This window comes from Erythranthe guttata, chromosome 4, assembly GCF_056151865.1.
Source record: "Erythranthe guttata isolate IM_541 chromosome 4, IM_541, whole genome shotgun sequence".
Lineage (NCBI taxonomy): Eukaryota > Viridiplantae > Streptophyta > Magnoliopsida > Lamiales > Phrymaceae > Erythranthe > Erythranthe guttata.
In genome coordinates, this window is record NC_142536.1 from 3,730,557 (window position 1) to 3,751,645 (window position 21,089).

Genomic DNA, 21,089 nt, shown 5'->3' on the forward strand with positions numbered 1-21,089 from the left:
TCAATTCGTATTCTCGCGTTCAACTTGGAGTGGGGGACTAGTTGATCCGGACAGATTCGCAGGGCCCAATAAGGCAAGGCCCAACAGAGTTGGCCCACACTCAGAGAGGAGATAAGACCACATGGGATCTAGGCTTGGCCCATTTCATCGAATCTTTATAAATGGCCCAAAACATTGAGCCCACAAGTGTATGCCCAAAGAATATAATACATTGTGAATAGAGACGAGGTAGGAGACCCTCGAGGAGCTGGAGACTTGAGAGTTATTCGACGAGCTGGAGACCCCTAAATGAGCTAAAGATAGCTCACGAGTGCCAAGTGCCGAGTGCCGAGCACCGAGTGTCGAGTCCCGAGCGACTAGCCAACGAGCATCGAGCGACGAGCCGACGAACACCGAGTGTCGAGTCCCGAGCGACAAACCACCGAGCGTTGAGCACCGAGTGACGAGTGTCGAGCGACGAGCTGAAAATGCCACCTCATAACTTAGACACTAAGAATAGAAAATATATTCATAACTTAACCACTAAGACTTATTGTCATGGACTTGAAACGATTCTATTAATCGAATTGGATAGAAGCAATGGCATCCGGAAAACCTCTACTATAAATAGAGGGTTCATAAACCCTCAAGGTGGGTATTCTTGATCTTAATACACTATTTTCTCTCGAACATATTTATCTCCGAATCTTTGAGGTGTTCTAACTTGGGCGTCGGAGTGCTAACGCCGGGAGCACCTCTCCCGGTCCCTTTTGCAGGTTCGCGACGAACAGGCCTAACATGGAACGGACTTAAAGATTCGAGATTCCTCGAAGCGGAATAACCCAACCGCATCAGTTACGATTAAATATCTATTATGTATTCCGTTCCACAATATTTGTATTCCCTTATTAACTCTTCGACACTCTCCATATATTAATTAGTAAATAAGAATATTTTTGTCTAATAATATCTATTTTCCTAAAATCACGACACATTTTTTGAGATTCTTAAAACTTGTGCAAATATGAAAACCGACATCTATTTAGAAACGGATGCAATGATTTATATTATAGATGACTAAAAAATAGAAATTTCGAATTCCACTGAATCAAATCCGATTTTAAAACAACAATTTCCTTCCAATTTCTAAAATTCCAATTCCGAATTTTCCAATTTTTTGGAACAAAATTAGAATTAATTTTTAACTTCAAAGTGGCAAAAAAACACACCTGATTTTCATCAAGAAAATCAAACAAACACAACAATAAATCCAAGCAACACACTTGATCACTAGCAAAACATGAATAAACAGGATCCAAGTAGCTTGTGTGTGCATTAACCACAGGCCCTATTACATAAAAAAACGAAAATCGATTCAAACAAAAACAAAAGTTATTACATCGCCACAAACAACATATAATAATATACACAAACACGGTTTAAAAAAGAACATTCTATTCACCGGTATACGAATACATATACGTATAAGTATTCTCAGCAAAGATCTCCCTACGCACGATCTCTCGCAACAATAAGCTCCACATGGTCCGCACGATTACTCCCTTCATCCGAAAGAACCAACAAATCGTCCTCGGTCGTAAAATCATACCTTTGCCCAATAGCTCTCAAAAGCTGATAAACCTCAAACATAGTCGGCCTCTCCTTATGAGCGGGCCCCACACAATTACATGCAACTTTAAGAAACTGAAAAACTTCCCCATCGTACCCTTTCCCCACCAAGAACTCATCAATAGCATCGTGCAGCTTAGATTCCGCGGTAAGCTGCGTTACCCACTCCACTAGATTCCCTTTAAAACTTTCCGGTGCTTTCTTGACAAAAGTCGGTTTTGCCCCCGTCACTAATTCCAAAAGCACCACCCCAAAACTATACACATCGCCCTTTGGAGTTGCCACCAAAGTTCTAGCATACTCCGGAGCAACGTAACCGTAGTCGCCGAACTCTCCGTTCACGAAAGTGCTCAAATGAGTGTCGACCGGATTCATGAGCCTCGCGAGGCCGAAATCGGAAATCTTGGGCTCGAAATCGGAATCCAATAGAATGCATTTCGAGCTCACGTTTCGGTGGATGATTCTTGGATTGCAGCTGTGGTGGAGCCATGCGAACCCTTTTGCTGATTTAATTCCGATTTTGAGCCTTAGTGGCCAATCCATGATTTTGTCGCCCTCGTTGAGACTGTGTAGTTTGTCGTATAGGGTTCCGTTTGGCATGAGCTTGTAGACCAAGAATCGTTCTTTCTTGGCCACGCAGAAACCTAGGAGTGGGACTAGGTTGCGGTGTTTTACTTTTCCCAACGTGGACATTTCGGAAGTGAATTCTTTCTCCGAGTGTTGAGTGTCTTGTAATCTCTTCACCATGAGCGAGGTTCCGTCTTCGAGTAGTGCCTTGTACGTTGTCCCGGTTCTTCCCGTACCGATTATGTTCTCTTTGCTGAAGTCGTTTGTGGCTTTCATTAGATCGTTCAGGCTCATTTTTGAAACCGTACTCTCGAACATCGAAAGCTGCAGAGGGGTAATTTGGTCATTTTCAAACACGAAAAATTCTTTGAGCACGTAAAAATGGGATACAAGGAGGGTTGAAGAAACTACTCCCCCCCCCCTCCCTTCATTTTTAAGTGTCACTTTACAGCCGTATAACTTTTTTTCCTGTATTAAGTGTCGTTTTAAAAACTCCCGAAAAGATGACAACTATTTCAAAGTTAGCTTTAAATATTCCGAAAAAAAACAAAAACATTCCGACAGTAATTAAGTACCTTAATCCGTTTAGTACCCTTGATAATCCTTGCCCATTTATTGCCAAGAGGATCTTCTTCCCTCTTTCTCCTCGAGACCTTATGCAGAAAGAAGTACATACCGATACCAACTCCCAAAGCTGCAAAAGTCAACCCACCCACAGCCGCTCCAACAATCGTCGCAGTATGCGTTTTCTTTGGGGGCCCGATACAAGGCGGCAAAGGCTTAGCACAAAGCCCATTGTTATTCGCATAGTTCTCCACCGGCACACTAGCGTTTATAAACTGAGGAACGGGTCCACTCAACCGATTATTCGTCACGGAGAAAGTCTTTATACGATTAAGCAGGCCGATCTGAGGTGGGATTTGACCGGTCAACTGATTATTATCGAGCCTCAGGATATTCAAGAACGAGCAATTTGCAAGATCCACCGGAATCTCTCCGGATAACTCGTTTGACGAGAGATCGAGGCTTGTGACAAAAGGGAGCAATTTTGAGATGTTAGTTGGAATTGTTCCGTTTATATTATTGCTCGAGAGATCTAAGCCTGTCATCGAAGAACAACCGGAAATAGCTTGAGGGAATTCGCCTTTGAGGCCGATGTCCGGTAGTCGGATATTTAGGACCTTGTTTTCATTCTCGTGCCAGCATTCGACTCCGGTGAATTTACATATATACCCTTCCGTGCTGTTGTTGAAATTCCATAGGGATGCTAGTTTGTTTAAGGGGTCGAGAGTGTCTTTTATCGCTCTGAGGCAATCGACATCACTTTGAGCGGCTTGGCTCAACGGTTCGGTTAATAGGAACAAGATAAGGGCAGTAACTAGAAAAGAGGGCGCTTTGGAATTCGATACTATTCTTGGTAATAGAACAGCCATAACTTGAACAAGAACCGAGAATGCGAATCAACTCAATGATGGTGTTTGGTGCATGACGAGGCTCGCGTTTTTTTATGGGTTCCCTGAAAGAAAAGAAAACCAAACACAATCAAAACAAGAAACCCCAAACTATAGATGTAATAAGTTAAGAGGATAAACCGAAAAAAGGTACAAACAAGCGAAAACCAGAACCTAGGATGCAATGCGAACTACGTGAAGACGGTATAAAGATTTTACAAGAGGACTAACTGACAGTAGGAATAAACTTGATCAATTACTTATAGGTATGTATATACACATAGATATCAACTCAGTAATTGCTTCGATTCGAGATTATGAATGCGAAAAACGACAGGAAAACATAACCTAATTATGTAAGAAGGGAAAAAAGGTAATTAATTGAGCAGCCCCAAATAGAAAGAAACTTCAAAAATTCTTCCTTACACAACATAATGGAAAAATCACAAACCCACACAAAATTAACTCAAAACTACAAAACCCCATAAAAAATTACAAGAAACCCACAAAATTTTATCAATCAAGAAACCCAATAAACTTCAAACCAACTCCAATAGCTCTAGAAAGTGATTGGAAAATTGAAAATACAGAATAAAAATCAAGTCTTTCTTGAAAAAAAAAGCATTATTTTTTCAATTAGAAATTAAATCAATCTGCTAACAGAAATAAATAATAACAAATGAAATCATACAAATAAGTACCGAAAGAAGAAGGATTGAGAGGAGTAAGAAGTATTTATTACCAGAGATCTTTGAGAGAAAAAAATAGGTATTATGAATATTTTGAGGAAGAATGAAAAATGGATGCTAAGATAAATTGGTAATGGGTGTCACTGTTGAGGAGTTTCGGGTCAAAGAAGGGAGGGCAAAGACTTTGAATTCTTTCATCTTTGGTCTTTTTGTTGCTCTCGAGTTTTCCCACTCGCCTGCAAATTTCACTACTGTTTTTGGCCTTTTCTTTTCTTTTTTTCTTCGGATATTATTATAAGAGGAATATATTTTAATAATTAAATGTTTTTTTTTTGTATGTATGTTTCAAGAATATTTTTCTTATTCATCTTTTGGGAATTATTTGTTATATTTAGTGGAAGACATTTTAAGTTTTTATTTCATGTTTGTTGGGTTATATCTAGGGGTGTCAATCGGACAGATCGAATCGGAATATGTAAGCTCTTTTGAGAAGAAAAAAAATATTTTTTTCGGAAGGACAAAAACTAGTTCCAATTATGTTCCAAAAAATTGAAATCGAATTTCAGAAATTGAAATGAAAGAAGTTATTTCAAAATCGGAAATTTTCGGATCGAAATCAGCGGAATCCGGAAATTTCTATGTTTTGGTCATACACAATAATATTGATTTGAAAATACACAATGATATACAAAAAATAGATAGATTTGATTTTTTTTTTACACTTTATCGAATGTAATATCGATTTGAAAATATTTTAATAATATTTCGTTTATATTTGTGATTTTTAATCAAAAAATGATAAATAGTAGAGGTGTGTAAATATTGTGTAATTGTGTTTGATATATTGATTAGTTTGAGGGAATAAAAATATTATTTTCATAAAATAAAGTGAAATTTGATTTTGGAAAAATTGACACCAAACAAGCCCTTCCTGAGTTGTGACCCGAAGAGCTTGACTTTTACTTATTTTCATTTTGGGTTTAATGGTGGAGAAAAAATCCTTGTACAACCAATGATCAATCTCCACGTGTTAATTTGTTGAAACCTTTTCCACATTGTAATTTCACCTATTTTTTCATGCCTTTTAATCTTTTATTGTCCTTTTATTTATTTGTTTAAGAAAAATGGATGTCGATGGTATTTTTCTACTGAACAATCACAGTGGTGCAGTCAACAATAAATTAACTCAAGATAATTCTCGAACCTGCAATAAATATTCGAGAATCAAAACAGTCATGCAACAACATTCTTCAATTGCATTTCAAAAAACAAGGTGTTCTCCATGTAACACACACGTTAGGGCGCCGGAGCTTAATTCCTGCGAAAACCCAAGAGAATGTAAGAAAAATATTCTGCAATAAATGACAATAATATTAAACTATTTATATACTAAATCAATTAGTTATGGACACGAAATATTAATTTGGGCTTCGATTTACATTGGGCCCTATTAATATAGTTATAAGTTTTGGGCTTATTATATGCTAACTAAGCCCATGCACAAACAAAAAAATAAGAGGGGTGGGGTGTGGCAATAGCAATTTTGGGAGGGGTAACGACAAAAAAGGCAAAGGTCACAAGGGGGGGGGGATGTGTGCATGTGATGTCAGCGTGCGTGCTTTTGTTCGTGTAGCTGTCGGAAGAGTCAGTGAGTTGTCATAAATACAGCCTCTCATTCTCTCTCCTCAACTTTCCTCTTTCCAAAAACATTCTCTCTCTCTCTCTCTCTAGGGATTCGCTCTCTATCTACACAAACCCTCGCTCCCAGCCAAAAAAAAAAAAAAAACATGACCTGAATTTCCTGCTTCCAACCGCCGTAATTCGCCGCACTCTGTCGTCTTTCGCCGCCAGCGATCCGTGAGTTTCACCTCTTATCTCTTTTGTTTACTTTCTCTCACTGCACTTCCAGATCAACTCTCTATTGCTATTTTGTATTTACTTTTTTTTTTTTTTTTGGTTTGTTCAGCTGAGTTTCCTTGCGTGCTTTCCAAAATTGTGTTATTTTTTATGCTAATTGCAGCTGCATTTATCAATTCCAGTTGCTGCTGTGTATTTATTCTTTCATGATTGTCGTCAATTTTTTTTTCTATTATCATTATTTTCCTGATCTGAGTATCGATTAGTGGCTAGGGTTTGACATGTAGTTTGGTATGGTCTCGTTTCTAATTTTTGCTTCTTATGTAAAGGGTAATTTTGGTCTTTTATGTTAAAATGGATGCTATTTATTAGGACTGCTAATTTGTGTGCATGTTTAAAGAGAAACAGAGGGAGTACTCGATCGAAGAATTCATGTAAATCGGAACTGCAGCCATTGAAATGGCTGTCTTGTTGTTCGACAGTTCCTTCTTAGGATAAGCAGTTTTTCGCTCGCAGTGTATATATTAAGAGTCGTCATTCATGCCAGCATTGTAATGAAGCAAATCCAGCAGCTAAAACGCCACGATTAAGCTCGAGATACCATGACTAATTGACTCACAAACTCTAAAAAATTTACATGTCGATGCAGATTGCTGTATTTGTTTGTATGTCATCTGTGTTAATGAGTTGTAGTTCCTGCTGAATCGTTTATTTCTCTAGATGGTTTGTTTTTGCTTTGTATTTACCTGTCGAAGTATCTTGCATACGTTTGTGAAATCTCAGCCTGCTTTCCTTGGTATACGCACTCCTTAATTTTTCTACATTCCTCTCTACCTCGAGATTGTATTAAATAACTGTTCATATTTAGTTAGATTTTAGTTTTCATATGATTCGCTGTTTCAAATCCAGCTGCCCTTGTTTTTGCACTAGAGCTGATAATATGCTCGTATTTCGTCCAGGATATCTATGTCATGGAAGACAACTTATCCTCCACCACTCTGATGGATTCCACAGCCTCTAAGATACAACAACTCCAGAAAGCATTTGCAGAACTCGAAAGCCACAGGTCCATCACTCTCAATTTGAAATGGCAGCAGCTCGAGGAGCATTTCCACGGCCTTCAAAAGTCTCTGAAACGTCGTTTCACCGAGCTAGAAGAGCAAGAAAAGGAATTCGAACACAAAATATCCGAATCCAAAGATGCATTGGACAAGCGCAAAGCTGCTGTTATTGCCAGTGAGCAGGTATCGCTCGAGAGGCTCCAAGACAAGCGAGATGCTGCTGTCTCTGCTATTCTATCCGCTATGCAGAATCCACTTGCTGAAGAAGATTCACCCATCACTAAAACTGAGGAAAAGATAACCGAGGCCATGGTTTCCAACAGTAACGCTGAAATTACGAAAAAGCCTCTCGTGAATATGAACGTGCAGGTCAAGTCATATCCAGATTTAGTAATACTGTGCCGAGAGATGAACTCGGAAGGTCTGCACAAATTCATATCGGACAATCGCAAGAATCTTGCTATTCTAAGGGAGGAAATTCCGATTGCACTCGAGGCTGCTGCGGACCCCGCCTCTTTGGTTTTGGACTCTCTGAAGGGCTTCTATAACATCGACATGCAGAATTTGGATGCTAGAAAAGATTCGAATCTGTTGGGCGTTCGCCGTACTTGTATCATGCTCATGGAGTGCCTTTGCAGTTTGTCTGTAAGTCTTGATGGGAATGCTAAGGAGAGAGCAAAAGCTATTGCTGAGGATTGGAAGCCAAAGCTGGATTATCTCGATGCTGATGCGAGCAATGGGAATTCTTTGGAAGCGCATGCATTCCTACAACTTCTGGCTACTTTTGGCATCAATTCAGATTTCGATCAGGAGAGCTTGTCCAAGTTGATACCTATGGTTTCTCGCCGTCGCCAAACGGCTGAGTTGTGTCGTTTCCTTGGGTTGTCGGACAAAATGCCAGGTTGGTTTATTTGGAATATGTTATGTTAATCCAATGTGTAAATACATTCCTTTTTTTTTTTTTATCTATATGACTCCGTACTCTCTCTTTTAATTCATATCGATACTCACCCTTACTTTGTGGTAATCTCTCTCTAACTCTCTGAATAATGCTTTACTAATTCCAGTTTCCAGATTATGAAGATTTATGTGTCCACTTTTTATTACTTGTCTTGCCAGGTGTGATTGATGTACTGATAAAGAACGGAAGACACATCGACGCAGTCAATTTAGCTTTTGCATTCGAGCTCACCGATCAGTTTTCACCCATTTCTCTACTCAAATCTTACTTATCCGAGGCCAAAAAAGTGCAATCGTCTGCCAAACCTGGGAACGCATCGCCCACTTCTTCTACACAGGTTCATTCCTTTGCTGAATCTGACTTTTACTTCTCAAAAGTTCTCTCTGCTTATCTATTTCTACAAGATCATTAATATTATTACAGTTTGCCTAAAACCTCAAAGTCAACCGAATATTACAGATAAGTCTTCACTAGTCACTTATCTGCGCTGTGCAATATCTGAAAAACCAAAAGATATCGCAACCCAATATACCGATTTGTGCCGAGAGCATGTTCAAATTTACTTTTGGGACTATTTTCCTCTTCTATTAGGATTCTGCCCCATAATTTAGGTTCTTAGATGCAACTTCTCTAGAAGCTGCTAACAGCTATACTTAGTTGTTCATCCACTTGGCCCTCGTTTGGTTGGTAATATAAGCCATGATTAATAAAATAACCAGGTCTTATTTGATGTTTGGTTAGTGCGATTATGAAAAATGAGCTATTTTCTTTGTTTATTGAAGGATGTGTATGATATCTCCCCTGGTCCGATTATACAATGGGTTCTCACACGATTGCATAATTTTATCTTATCGAAACTTATCCAAACAAGTACTTGGAGGGTTTATATTCATTTTAAGGTTGTAATGATGGTTCTTCGATTGCAGAGCGATGTGAATGAGAAAGAGCTGACATCACTAAAAGCTGTAATAAAGTGCATCGAAGACCACAAACTCGAGCACCAATTCCCAACAGACCCACTCCAGAAACAACTCATCGAAATCGAAAAAGCCAAAGCCGACAAAAAAAGAGCAACAGAAGTTGGAAAACCGCAGTCCAAACGACCCCGTGCAAGTGGTGTACACGCACCACCACCACCTCGAGTGGCTGCTGCTAATGTCGCTGTCACCCACACCGCTAGAACGACCGATAGGTACCCCCAGTACATCTACGAGAGGCCCACTTACGCTGCTTACGCGGGGCCCACCGACCACCACCATCTTCACCACCATCACCATCAAGTTCCTTCGTTTTTCGGCGGTGGTGGTTATAACTTTTCGCCTAATCATGGAAGCTTCTTTGGAAATGGCTACCACCAGTACCAGACTACTACCTACCTGCACTGATGATGACGATGATGATGATTTGATCCGTTGACTGTTAGTGTTGACCCTGTTATTTTCCTATTTGTTTTTTTTAATTGTGTAATATGTTCGACCTCCTGGGAGAATTTTAATATTTGTTAATTTCTAGTCTGTTGTTGTAAAAGCTAATATTACCATGCTTTTAACAGATGCAACTGTTTCTAATGTTGTGTTTATAATGTTGTATTAATCTCTTTGTTTCTCGAATCTGCATTAATTTTTTATTTTTTTTTCTTGCTGTGTTCACTTTTAGTACCTTTATTATAACTTTAATTTTACAATATATTGGTATTTAAAAAAAAAATAGCTAAAGTAATTACCAATTATCAAAGAATAACTAAATTAGTTTTTTTTTCTCTAGTCCTTGTAAATATTGCAAATTCGAAAGTACACTTTGAAAAGAACCTAAAAATGGGGTTAAATATGCAATAATCCAAAAATTAGGGTGATACCTTTTTATGTTTTACTAGTTTTCAATTCGCGCCAATAATTTCAAAAAACAAGGGAAAAAATGAGAATCGCTGAGATTTCCTCTACGCCGGAGCACCGCAGAGCCACCGTGACCGCCGAGTCCGACCATTCGACGGCGCTCTCGCAAATCGAGTCCACGATCAAATCGCTTGAGCGTCACTTGCCCGCGCATCCATTGCCTGACTCGTTCTCCTCCGAGCTTCGACAAGCCCTTGCTCAGCTGAGTCAACTCGCTCCTTTCCCCAATTCCACGAAACTTCTCGTCTGGAAACTCAGCTACCGCCTCTGGAACACGTGCGTCGACCTCGCCAATGCGTCCGCTGTGAAGATCGACGAGGAGCATGCCAAGCTCCGGCAAGTGGCCGCCCAGATGCTATTTCTCACCGCCGATGTGGTGGGAATTCCTTCTCCGGCGTTCAAGTCGGCTCTCTTCTTCTACAAAACCGGATTAATCTGGTACGACCTAAAAAAATTCGATTCAGCAAACAATTGCTTCGAAAAAGCCACCGATCTAGTGTCGGATATTGAAATTAACTCAGTCTCAGATGACGACGAGCGAAAATTGCTCTTAGATCTCAATATTTCCCGATCCAAAGCTGTTTGGGAAGTTTCCGACCGGAATTTGGCCATCAATTTGTTAAACAGGTCAAAAAATGTTCTGTTCGGAGTTTCTAGAAACTACAATGCCCTAGCTACTCAGTACCTAACCTTAGGAAAGACTATGCTATCAGCAAGTGAGTCTTCTGCAGTGAACGAGGCACTGAAGTTGATGAACGAGGCTTTGGAACTTTGCGAAAAGGGGTTGAGAGTGGTGAAAAGGACTGAGGAGACTCTGAATTTGAAGGAGTTGAGGTTGAAGACTCTGAGATTCATAGCGGCCGCGCATTTGCAGAGCGACGAGTTTGAGAGCGTGTTGAAGTGCGTGAAGGTTTTGAGGGATGTCGGGATTGGTGGGGACCACCACCCCAGTTTGAGTGTCTTGGCAATGAAAGCATGGCTAGGGTTAGGGAGGTATGGGGAGGCGGAGAAGGAGTTGAGAGGAATGGTGATGAATAAAGGGATACCAGAGGGTGTTTGGGTGTCGGCGGTGGAATCTTACTTTGTGGCTGCAGGTGCAGCCGGGGCTGAGACGGTTAAAGGGGTGTTTTTGGGGCTGTTGGAGCGTTGCCATGTTAGTGCTGGTGCTGCGATTAGGGTGGTCAATAGGTTGGTTGGGAGTGGATTGAGCAACGGTGAAGGAATGAAGGTGAGAGCTAGTGTTGTTACGGAGCTGGTTTCAGATGAGAGGGTGGTGATGCTTTTCGATGGAGAATGTGCTGCGAAGGAGAGAACCACCATGCATGCTCTTCTGTGGAACTGGTAAAGTTCAGATAACCTTTTTCTTTTGTCCAAGAAATATATGGATGGATATTGCTTTGATTTGTGTTTGTCAAAAAATCGAAAGTAATATTATATTCATACGAGGGATAAAAGGCGACGAAACCACATAAGTACCTTACTTCAAAAAGATTTATTTTAGTTGCATTTTTACCAGGAGCAGTGGTAACTGTATGAATATCCATTGTGTTGCGACTTCGACATTTGCTGAAGATCAGCTGCGAAATTTTGAATAGCTTTCTTTATGCTCTTTCTAGTTTTTGAATGGCAAAACATATTGTTTTTGGGAGGCTATTTTAACTGTTGAAACAAAAATTTTGTTTTCTGAATCTGTCTTTGCAGTGCAACAGAGTATTTTCGATCAAAAGATTATCCGCTAAGTGCCGACATGTTCGAAAAATCTATGCTATATGTCCCCCATGGGATAGAGAACAGAATTCTCAGAGCTAAGGGATATCGAGTTCTGTGCCTCTGCTACCTAGGCCTGTTGCAGCTAGATAGAGCTGAAGAATATATCAATGAGGCTGAAAAGGTCAGCATTAAATAAGCCTAACTTCTTCCTTAAATCAATTTCCAAGAGTTTATATCACAAAATCACTCTGTTGCCTTTGTATTTCTGCAGTTGGAACCCAACATAGCTAGCTCCTTCCTGAAGGTATTTAATCCGTCGTGTCATTGGCCAAATAATTCCTGTCGTTACGAGGACAGCAAAGTTAATTGTTCTCTTTTGTCTTAATGACTTGCAATGGTGCTTTGCAGTTCAAGATTTTCTTGCAAAAGAACGACCACAACAGCGCTATCTCTCAGATGCAAGCAATGCCTAGCTGCCTCGATTTCACCACTGATTTCATCTCCCTCGCCGCCCACGAAGCAGTTGCCTGCCGCTCACTTCTTGTTGCCACCGCCTCTCTCTCCCAACTCCTAAACTTTTATTCCTCGGGAAAATCAATGCCAACTAACGAGGTTGTAGTATTTCGAACCTTGGTTACGATCCTAAGTCAAGACTCAACTAATGACGACGATGTCCTCAAGAACATGAAAAAAGCTCATCACCACCAATCCGAGATTGGAGCCGACCTATTTTTCGGTAAATCCGAGGTTGGCAGACGAGAAAAGAATTGGTTTGCAGGGAATGCTTGGAACTTTGGAGTAAGAACAGGGCAGGAGAAAAAATACGACTTATCTGCAGAGTTCTTCAAATTGGCATCAGAGTTTTACGGAGTTGTAAGTGACGGAGAAATCGAGGGAGATAACGATGTCATGGTTTGTAAATCGATAATACTTTCGGTTTCCGCCATTATTGCTAACGAGAAGCAGGGGAAGAGCACAATGCTTGAAACTGAAGTCAGACAAGCCATCGAACTTTTAGGCAGGGCAGGAAAGGTGAACGAACCAATTATGCTTGAATCGATAATTTTTTTTCGTGCTATTCTTTTTTTAGATGATTATGCTTAACCATTGATGAATAATTTCCTGGATACAGATACTAACAACAAGCTCAGCCAACAACAGAAAAAACGACGATCAAGTTACAACTGTCGAGCCCAATTTCTTCTTCATATACACGTGGACTGCCTATGACCTATACTCCAGGTTGAGTGATACTAATGCCCAACAGCTCCTATTGGTCAAAAATTTCGCGGGTTCAAAATCGTGCAGCCCGAATTATTTGCTTCAAATCGGATTAGAGGCCTCACAAGGACCACGGTCAAACCCTGAAGTAGCCACCTTTGCGTTGAACGCCTCTCTCACTGCACTTCTCTCATCACCTTCTCCAGATTACCAATCTGTGGCACTGGTTTTGAGGAAGCTAATTTCGATCGGCACTTTATACAAGGGAGACAAAGATGAGGACTCGATAATCGAAATGTACAAGCAAGCGTATCGGATTATGGTTGGGTTGAAGGAAGGGGATTATCCGATCGAAGAAGCTAAATGGCTTGCTACAACAGCGTGGAATCGAGCGGCACTTCCCGTGAAGATGGGGCGGTTTGAGTCGGCGAAGAAGTGGATGGATATCGGTTTCGAACTGGCGGTGAAGGTGCCCGGTATGCATACGTATAGATCGTGTATGGAGGAATATGTTGCAGGGTTTGAGAAGAAACTCAATGGGAAAGAAAACGAAAGCAGGACGAGAGGAATGTTATAATTTTCGAATTTGCTTTGTTTCAAGTCTGTGGAGATAGTTATCAAAACCTTCCATTCTCAGTTCTGATGGATATAACATCCAATATAGAGTTCAATTATATCAATGTTCTGTATCAAGGGTTGAAGGATTTTTTTTTTTTTCGGTTTTTTTGGCAAAATACATCCACCCCTTGAGCTATGGTCAAATTACAGAAAAATCTTATTGTATGGGTAATTACAACCAATTTGTAAAAAAAAGGGAAAAGGTTGCAAGAAATTAAAAAGAAAAAGAAAAAAAGTAGGGTAAATTACACGTACACCTCTGATGTATGCTTAAATAACTTTAAAGTCCTTGTAGTACCGGTAATTACAATCACCCCTGAAATATTTATTGTTAGAAACCCTAACGAAGTAATGCATTGAATAATACAGTGGTGGAGGCAGCATAGAACTAGGGAGTGATATGGGTCCCCCAACATTTATTATTGTATATAAAATTTATTTTCTTCTATGGTATCATTAACGACCCCTTAAAAGACAAATATAGTGCATATCGGTCCCCAAAACCTGAAATCTTAGCTCCGGACTCCGGTAATTACTTTGGGGATATGTCTGTAATTATTAAAAGTTGAGGGACTTTAAAACTATTTTAACATACCTTAGGAGTGTAGGTGTAATTTACCCAAAAATGTACAGATGATCAATTACGGGCCGTTGAATATGGCGCGCCATCTTATCATCTTTATTTCTGATATCTCAATCTGTATGTATATCCATCTTTTAAGCAAAGCTCACTCTTTTCCTCTTTCATCAATGGAGTCTCTCTCTAGATTCCTCTCCGCCTCCCCGCCATTACTAAACCCTTCCAAAACCCCCAAATCAGCCCCCAGATCGCACATTTTCCTCGCGAATTGCATACCCATTTCCAATTCCAAACTTATTCTCCTCAATTCTCTTCAAACCACCGAAGCCCTAACCCCAAATCACCATTCCAAAACCACTTCAATTTCGTCCGATGGTTTCCGAAAAAATCTCTCCTTTCTCATCAAACCCAACTTCTCTCTCCTCTTACTTGGATTCTCTCCCCCGCTCGCTTGCTTCGCCTCCGAAACCGCCGCCGCTGGAGAAGTGTCCAACAGAATCAATTTGGAATCCATTTTGGTCTCCATTGATGATTTCTTCACCCGGTATCCTTTTTTTGTTGCGACGGTCACCTTCGTTTGGCTGGTTGCGATCCCTTTGACAGAGGAGTATTTGCAGAAGTATAAAGTCATCTCCGCCATTAATGCATTCAACAAGCTAAGGGATGACCCCACTTCTCAGTTGTTGGATATAAGGGACAGTAAAATCTTAGCTTCTCTGGGTTCGCCCAATTTGAAATTCTTGAATAAGAAAACGGTGCAGGTCGAATTTCGAGAAGGAGACGAAGAGGGTTTTGTGAAGAGGGTTTTGCAGAATTTTCGGGAGCCAGCTAATACTTCTGTTTGTATTATAGACAAGTAAGGTTTGGATCTTTGTTTTTATTTTTTTCATCTTCAAGTTATAATTGTCGTTTCGTTTTTGGCATTTTCGAGCACTGGCCTCTACGGATTATCCAAACGGCAATGTATATAATGTTTTTAGGAATGAAATGATTTACTTGTTAACAACGTAAAAAAAAACATAGTCCGGTGAACTCTTTTGTTGTGTCGATGATTGATAAGATTGTAGGGTGTATAGAGTTTATGGTGTTTTTCTCGAGTGATTGCAAGATTTTATAGACTTTAAACTAACTTTTCCGATCGACTCCTTTGACGTGTAAGGTAGTTTTGATGGTAACTCTTTCAAGGTGGCCGAGCTATTGGTGAAAAATGGTTTTAAAGAGGCCTACGCTATTCGCGGAGGGGTCAGGGGCAAAAAAGGATGGCAGGTATGCTAAAACTACTACTGCTCTTTTTCCTTGCGTATTCTCTGTTTGTTGGTTTCGTATTATGTGTTGAAATGGAATTTTTCGATTGATGGCTTTGTGCATTGGCCAAGTTTGTTGTTAATCAATTTGTTTCAATGGCTATTCTTTGTTAGCAAGTGAGTATCTCCTTGTGAATTTGATGGGAGTAAGTAATTTACGAGAAATATCAATTTGCACTTTGCGATTAGTGTTTGTGAATACTGGTTTGCTACTTTGGTGAGAAGAACTCGAACTTCTTCATGAACCTCGTAAATTAGATGCCAACTCATTTTTTTTTGGCCATTGCAGGAGATACAAGAGACACTCCTACCTCCATCTGTGCATATCTATCCAAAGGAGAAGGCCATAAAGCCGAAACAACTTGATTCAAATGGAGGAATTACGCAAAAAGTCGCGAATAATGATGGCTTGTCTTCGAATACGGGTCCCGCTACTAATAACATCACTCAAGAACTCATCAACAATGAAGATCTTAGTTCCATTACTCCCACTATCCAATCAGAAGGTGGTCAAAGGCCCCAGTCTCCTTACCCCAATGTATGAACTCTCTCTCTCTCCCTCTCTCTAGATTCTTGTGGAAGGGTTACTAATTGAAGCTCGTTGTTTACGCAGTACCCGAATTTGAAACCTCCATCTTCCCCAACTCCATCAAAGCCGAATTGATGTGAACTTGGTTGCTCTATAGCAATCTTGTTGTCCAGGAGGAAAAGAAAGAAAGAGTACAAATTAGATGTTTGTTCCTATTGAGTAATTATTTTTCGTTGAGGCAATAATAATTATTAAAGGTTTTTTGTAATTTCTTTTTTTACCAGTGTATTTATTCATCAATGGTTCCACTATTTCAACTTTATAATTTTTTTTCCCAAACGGTTGTCACACATGGTTAGCCTAGTGTGGTTTACGTTTCTCGTATAATTTGCAGGCTATTATACGAGAGCGTACGTTTACCCAGTGCACTTGTATGGCTGATTGCAGATTCCTTCGTTGCCAAAAACAAAAAAAGAAAAATCAAGTTATTTGAGTAATCTCACTATATAATTATTTGAAATTGCTCTTCATAATTCTCCCTCTGATTTAAAAAAAAAAACAATAAATAAGTAAAAAAATAAATAATATTATAAAATAGAAAATGGAATTTACAAGCATAACCCTATGCGGCATGGTTATTCATCGGCAATAGCACAATCTAGAATCCTTGGTTTGAATCAAATCGAATTCATTTCTGTGTGGAGATTTGATGATTAATGGCGGAATCTTGGGACGGAACCCTTTCTTCAACAGAATTCTATGTTGCAGCTTCCGCTTTCGCCCAACAATGGAGAAAATTCAACTTCTCTCTTCCGCAGTGGTCATGGCTTCCTTCTCCAAAACGACCCTGGAATTTTCACGATAACCAAGTAAAATTACTTCCCTACTGTCAATTTTTTTTTGTGAATTAGTTAATTGTGTATTAATTGTCATTTGTTCTTATTTTCTGATTTTTTTTTTATGTGAAATTTAAGGTGGGATATTTATGTGTGGAACATGTAATTCTTCCCAGGTTATCTGAGGTGGGTTTTCTCACTCTACCGACGAATTTCTATTCAGCGATTGTTTTCCTGACTTATTTGATGCCGAATTCGAGAAAATTCTTTAAGTTCATTTTTCATTGTTTTGTAGGGAAGTTCTTATAGAGATGATCAGATAGAGAAAGAAGATTGTAATAGTGAATATGAAGATGAGTTCGTTGATAGTGCCGTACTCGTAAGCTTCCTCTTTCCCTTTTCGTCGTTTTTCCTCCGGTTTTCGGAGAAACGAACATTTGCTAAAGTTCTTCATATTATCCATTGAAGTGGCTTGAGATATTTGATATGGATGTTTCAATCTATATTCAATTGTCGAACTTGAAAGCCGTTTTGGGCGTTCTTGAAGTAGCTTGTCCTATATGACATCGATACCATGCTAATGATATTGAATTACTTGTGCTATGATAGAACTGCGTGTATTGAAACTAAATGGAGTTGAAATTGGCCCGGAATTCCGTATCTTGGAATCGATTTCTAGACATGTCAAAATGTAATTAAAATTTGAGAGATTTGTTATGCTTTTTGTGATTGTTTCTTTTTTCCTGATAGGTCCAAAGAGATGGTCTTGGAGAACACCGCTACGACTTCCATGTCGTTTATAGTGCTTCTTATAGGGTTCCGGTGCTATACTTCCGTGCTTATTGCAATGGCAAGTTATTTAATTTAATTTTTATTTTTTTATGAGATGTTACTTAATCGAGGGGTAAGTACAGATAAATCAATTATATTGTTGCGATTCTGCAGATGGGCAGCCTCTGTCATTAGACGACATTGAAAAAGATATCCCGGTTAACTCGGCAGAACTGATAACTCGGTCCAAGTGGACATTTATGACTCAGCAGGTTCAATTTCTTCTATGTCTACGAGCTTTTGTCGATTCACTTTAGTATATTTATAAATCGCACAACAAGATAAATATTATTTTTTGGTGTCGATTAAAATTGCTAAGCATCTTGAAAACTTATGCCACAGTGATAAATAGTATACCATGTAATTTTATTTTTAAGTCCTATTAAGTAAACTGAGGGAATTGTTGGAAATCAACTGCAGGAGCACCCGATACTCGATCGGCCGTGGTATACACTGCATCCTTGTGGGACAAGTGAATGGATGAAGCTGCTCGTTAATTCTGATGCTTCAGTTGCTCAAAATCCGATAACCGTAGAGAAATATATGGTTTCGTGGTTTTCAGTTGTCGGGCAGGTTTTTGGTCTTAAAATTCCTTTTGAGATGCTTAATTTTGCTGCTACGTAATAATCGACATTAGGGTTTCTTCATTCTTGAATATATGATACTTTGTTCTTGAATTTTGTTGCTACATAATGTAAATGAAAAAAAATTCTTTATTTCGGAATTCGGAATGAAAATAAAAATAAAAAATTGTTCCAAAATCGAAATAGTACATATCGAAATCAGCAAAAATTCCGGAAGTCCCGTTCCAATTTCCACCCCCTACAATTGGCTACAATAGCTACACATTCTGAACAATATCTCCAATTTATCATGTTACTACAGGTTGAATGTCTGTATTGCCCCTATGCAATTTAGCAATATCTGCTTTAGCAGCTGAAATATGTGCAGCGTCTTTAGTGGCTGCAATTATTCTGGTGAACGAAGCAAGAAATTCTTTATTTCCATCAACGCCCTTCAGAGGCGACTCGATCCATCCTGTACACTCGAATCCGAAATCTTGCACACCGTTTATTATCTTTTCAAGAACCTATAAAACATCAAAGCCACACAATATACAAACGAATATTTGCATAAACGAAGAATATGAAACCATGATAATTAAGGTTTAGTCGGGATTTTCTTACCTCTTGATGGACTAAGGGATCTCTAACAATCCCGCCGCCTCCAACCTGAAGAAAAAATTGAAAATTCAATTTTTTTTCCTAAAAAGTCCGTTTTTCAGACAATTGGACTATTTTCGTGCAATAACACATTGTAACCTGACAAAAATAATCAGAAGAAAAATTTATGTTCTACGCACTTGTTTTCTGTGAGCTTCGAATTGAGGTTTAATGAGAGTAACTAACATAGCCTCGTCCTTCATCAAACTGATAACTGCAGGCATGACCTGCAAATTTAAACGTATAATTATTTAAAAAATATATTGAAAAAAACAAATAAAAAATTTACGTTACGGAAAAAGACGAGAGTTGTCTCGAGTAACATACTGTTAGTATGGAAATAAATGAAAGGTCTAGAGTAGCTAGATCGACTTTCTGTGGCAGCTCGGATAAATATCTTAAGTTTGTCCGCTCAATCACACTTACACGATCGTGTGTACGTATTTTTTCAGCCACCTAAACAGAAAACAAGAGTCCTGTAATAATTAGGATATATACGAATACGATTCTTTTTTTCAAAAGATCCAATCTTGAAAAACCCGAGGGTCTGTTTTAATCATCACTTTAATGGCAGATTTTTCTTACTACGTCCCAACAACCTCGTTCATGAAGTAAATAAATAGTATTATTACCACGTCTATATACTTTCAAACTTTCTTAAGTCTTGAATTTCATGAAAGAATTTGTTTTCTCAAATTATGAAATATAATAGCTTTATTTATTAACAATAATCAAATTTAAAAAAAAAACTTCCTAAAAAAAGATCCATTATGGAAGTTGTACCTGTCCATAACCGACATCAACACCATAGACGAACGAGGCACCGTACTGAAGCAAGCAATCTGTGAATCCACCAGTAGACAGTCCTGAATCAAGAACCACTTTTCCAGTAACATCGATCTCTAGCTGTTCTAATGCAGCCTCTAATTTGTGTCCTGCTCTGTAATTATATATATATAATACAAGAAAAATAGTTGAAATATCGACATACAAAACAAGACTGACATATTAAAAAAGATATACAGGTGGCTGTTTTGACAGAGTAATCACCTACATACATATTTCGGAATTTCAGCCTTGATCTCCACAACGGCTTTATCGGGAATCTGAGTTCCGCATTTGTTCACAACTTTCCCATCAACAAACACTTTGCCTAAAAGTTCAAATAGGAAGTACACTTAATGTCATCGAATGAATTTCAAAATGATCGAGATTACTTACAAGAATTAGTGACCATGATTCTTGGATATTCGAAAGCTAGAGAACATACCCTGAGTAATCCACGACTGTATGAATGTTCGACTATATTGTTGAAATCTTTCGAGACACACTTCATCCAATCTCTTTTTCCTTAAAAAAAGAATCGAACGCGAGTGATAGTAAGACATTAGCCATGATGGCAATGTGTTTGTTTACACACACACACACACACACACATACTAGTACAGAAAATTAGAAGAAGGTAAGCAAATTACTTTCTTAGTACTTTAATCTTGTCCGAACTCGAAGCAGCGAAACTCCTCACGGACTGATTCACGGGGATCTTGACCACCCTACTTGCTGATTAACATCAATATATAATAGTATCATATCAAACACATAAGATAACAAAAACACATAACCAGATAATTAATTCAAGTATATATTCAGCAAAATTAAAAACATAGAGCACTTCAATACATGGAACAAAAGCTATCTTGCAAATTTAAATTGAGACCCGTTTCAGGGGCATTGATTACAAAGCATAAGAAGTAGCACAAATCCGAACTAAAGCTTCCCAAAGTTAACTACACAATAACATATCGATACATTAAAAAAAAATCAAAATTTCATAAATTCGAGTAATCTTATTTTTATATCAAATTATCACTAGTTAAAATAAAGAAGTACCAGAGAAAATGGGAATCTTGCTCGAAAAATAGGCGACGAAAGAGCGTGAAATTGGAGCTCTCAGAATCTGCTGCAGTGCCATTTTCGCACAAGCAGATTATTTAAAAAAAAAATCAATCTTGATGATGAGATTATAGGTTATATGGTAATTTGGGCCGGGTTGAGAGCCCATAATCAATACGGGCTAGGCCCAATCAAAACGGGATACCCCTATTTTGAGTTCGGGCCTGTTTACTTGAAGAAGTGATGATTCGATTGTTT

General features: G+C 38.9%; 6 protein-coding genes across 6 annotated transcripts; 4 read left to right on the forward strand and 2 right to left on the reverse strand.

The window, feature by feature from the left end:
* Positions 1-1,244: 1,244 nt before the first annotated feature.
* On the reverse strand, positions 1,245-4,668 carry BIR1 (BAK1-interacting receptor-like kinase 1). Its single transcript, XM_088816501.1, has 3 exons — positions 4,369-4,668; positions 2,751-3,691; positions 1,245-2,499 (listed from the first exon to the last, which is right to left on the reverse strand). The coding sequence occupies exons 2-3, from the start codon at positions 3,606-3,608 to the stop codon at positions 1,489-1,491; spliced, it is 1,869 nt and encodes a 622-aa protein (XP_088672627.1). The 5' UTR covers positions 3,609-3,691; positions 4,369-4,668; the 3' UTR covers positions 1,245-1,488.
* Positions 4,669-5,860: 1,192 nt separating this feature from the next.
* Positions 5,861-9,804, forward strand: LOC105966307 (FRIGIDA-like protein 3). The gene is made up of 4 exons (XM_012990900.2): positions 5,861-6,172; positions 7,132-8,134; positions 8,353-8,531; positions 9,121-9,804. Exons 2-4 carry the CDS (start codon positions 7,144-7,146, stop codon positions 9,577-9,579), a joined length of 1,629 nt encoding a protein of 542 aa, XP_012846354.2. The 5' UTR covers positions 5,861-6,172; positions 7,132-7,143; the 3' UTR covers positions 9,580-9,804.
* Positions 9,805-10,010: 206 nt separating this feature from the next.
* Positions 10,011-13,751, forward strand: ATSPO22 (Tetratricopeptide repeat (TPR)-like superfamily protein). The gene is made up of 5 exons (XM_012990810.2): positions 10,011-11,427; positions 11,788-11,977; positions 12,068-12,100; positions 12,205-12,828; positions 12,929-13,751. The coding sequence occupies exons 1-5, from the start codon at positions 10,109-10,111 to the stop codon at positions 13,592-13,594; spliced, it is 2,832 nt and encodes a 943-aa protein (XP_012846264.2). The 5' UTR covers positions 10,011-10,108; the 3' UTR covers positions 13,595-13,751.
* A 548-nt stretch (positions 13,752-14,299) lies between these two features.
* Positions 14,300-16,387, forward strand: LOC105966120 (Rhodanese/Cell cycle control phosphatase superfamily protein). The gene is made up of 4 exons (XM_012990711.2): positions 14,300-15,071; positions 15,379-15,481; positions 15,809-16,057; positions 16,133-16,387. Exons 1-4 carry the CDS (start codon positions 14,338-14,340, stop codon positions 16,181-16,183), a joined length of 1,137 nt encoding a protein of 378 aa, XP_012846165.2. The 5' UTR covers positions 14,300-14,337; the 3' UTR covers positions 16,184-16,387.
* Positions 16,388-16,657: 270 nt separating this feature from the next.
* ATG10 (autophagocytosis-associated family protein) lies at positions 16,658-18,476 on the forward strand. Its single transcript, XM_012990599.2, has 6 exons — positions 16,658-16,917; positions 17,023-17,070; positions 17,180-17,263; positions 17,635-17,734; positions 17,830-17,927; positions 18,136-18,476. The coding sequence occupies exons 1-6, from the start codon at positions 16,765-16,767 to the stop codon at positions 18,337-18,339; spliced, it is 687 nt and encodes a 228-aa protein (XP_012846053.2). The 5' UTR covers positions 16,658-16,764; the 3' UTR covers positions 18,340-18,476.
* Positions 18,411-21,076, reverse strand: LOC105965864 (bacterial hemolysin-like protein). Its single transcript, XM_012990440.2, has 9 exons — positions 20,829-21,076; positions 20,414-20,498; positions 20,209-20,288; positions 19,989-20,091; positions 19,722-19,878; positions 19,266-19,394; positions 19,079-19,165; positions 18,903-18,947; positions 18,411-18,805 (listed from the first exon to the last, which is right to left on the reverse strand). Exons 1-9 carry the CDS (start codon positions 20,908-20,910, stop codon positions 18,587-18,589), a joined length of 987 nt encoding a protein of 328 aa, XP_012845894.2. The 5' UTR covers positions 20,911-21,076; the 3' UTR covers positions 18,411-18,586.
* Between the last annotated feature and the right edge of the window lie 13 nt (positions 21,077-21,089).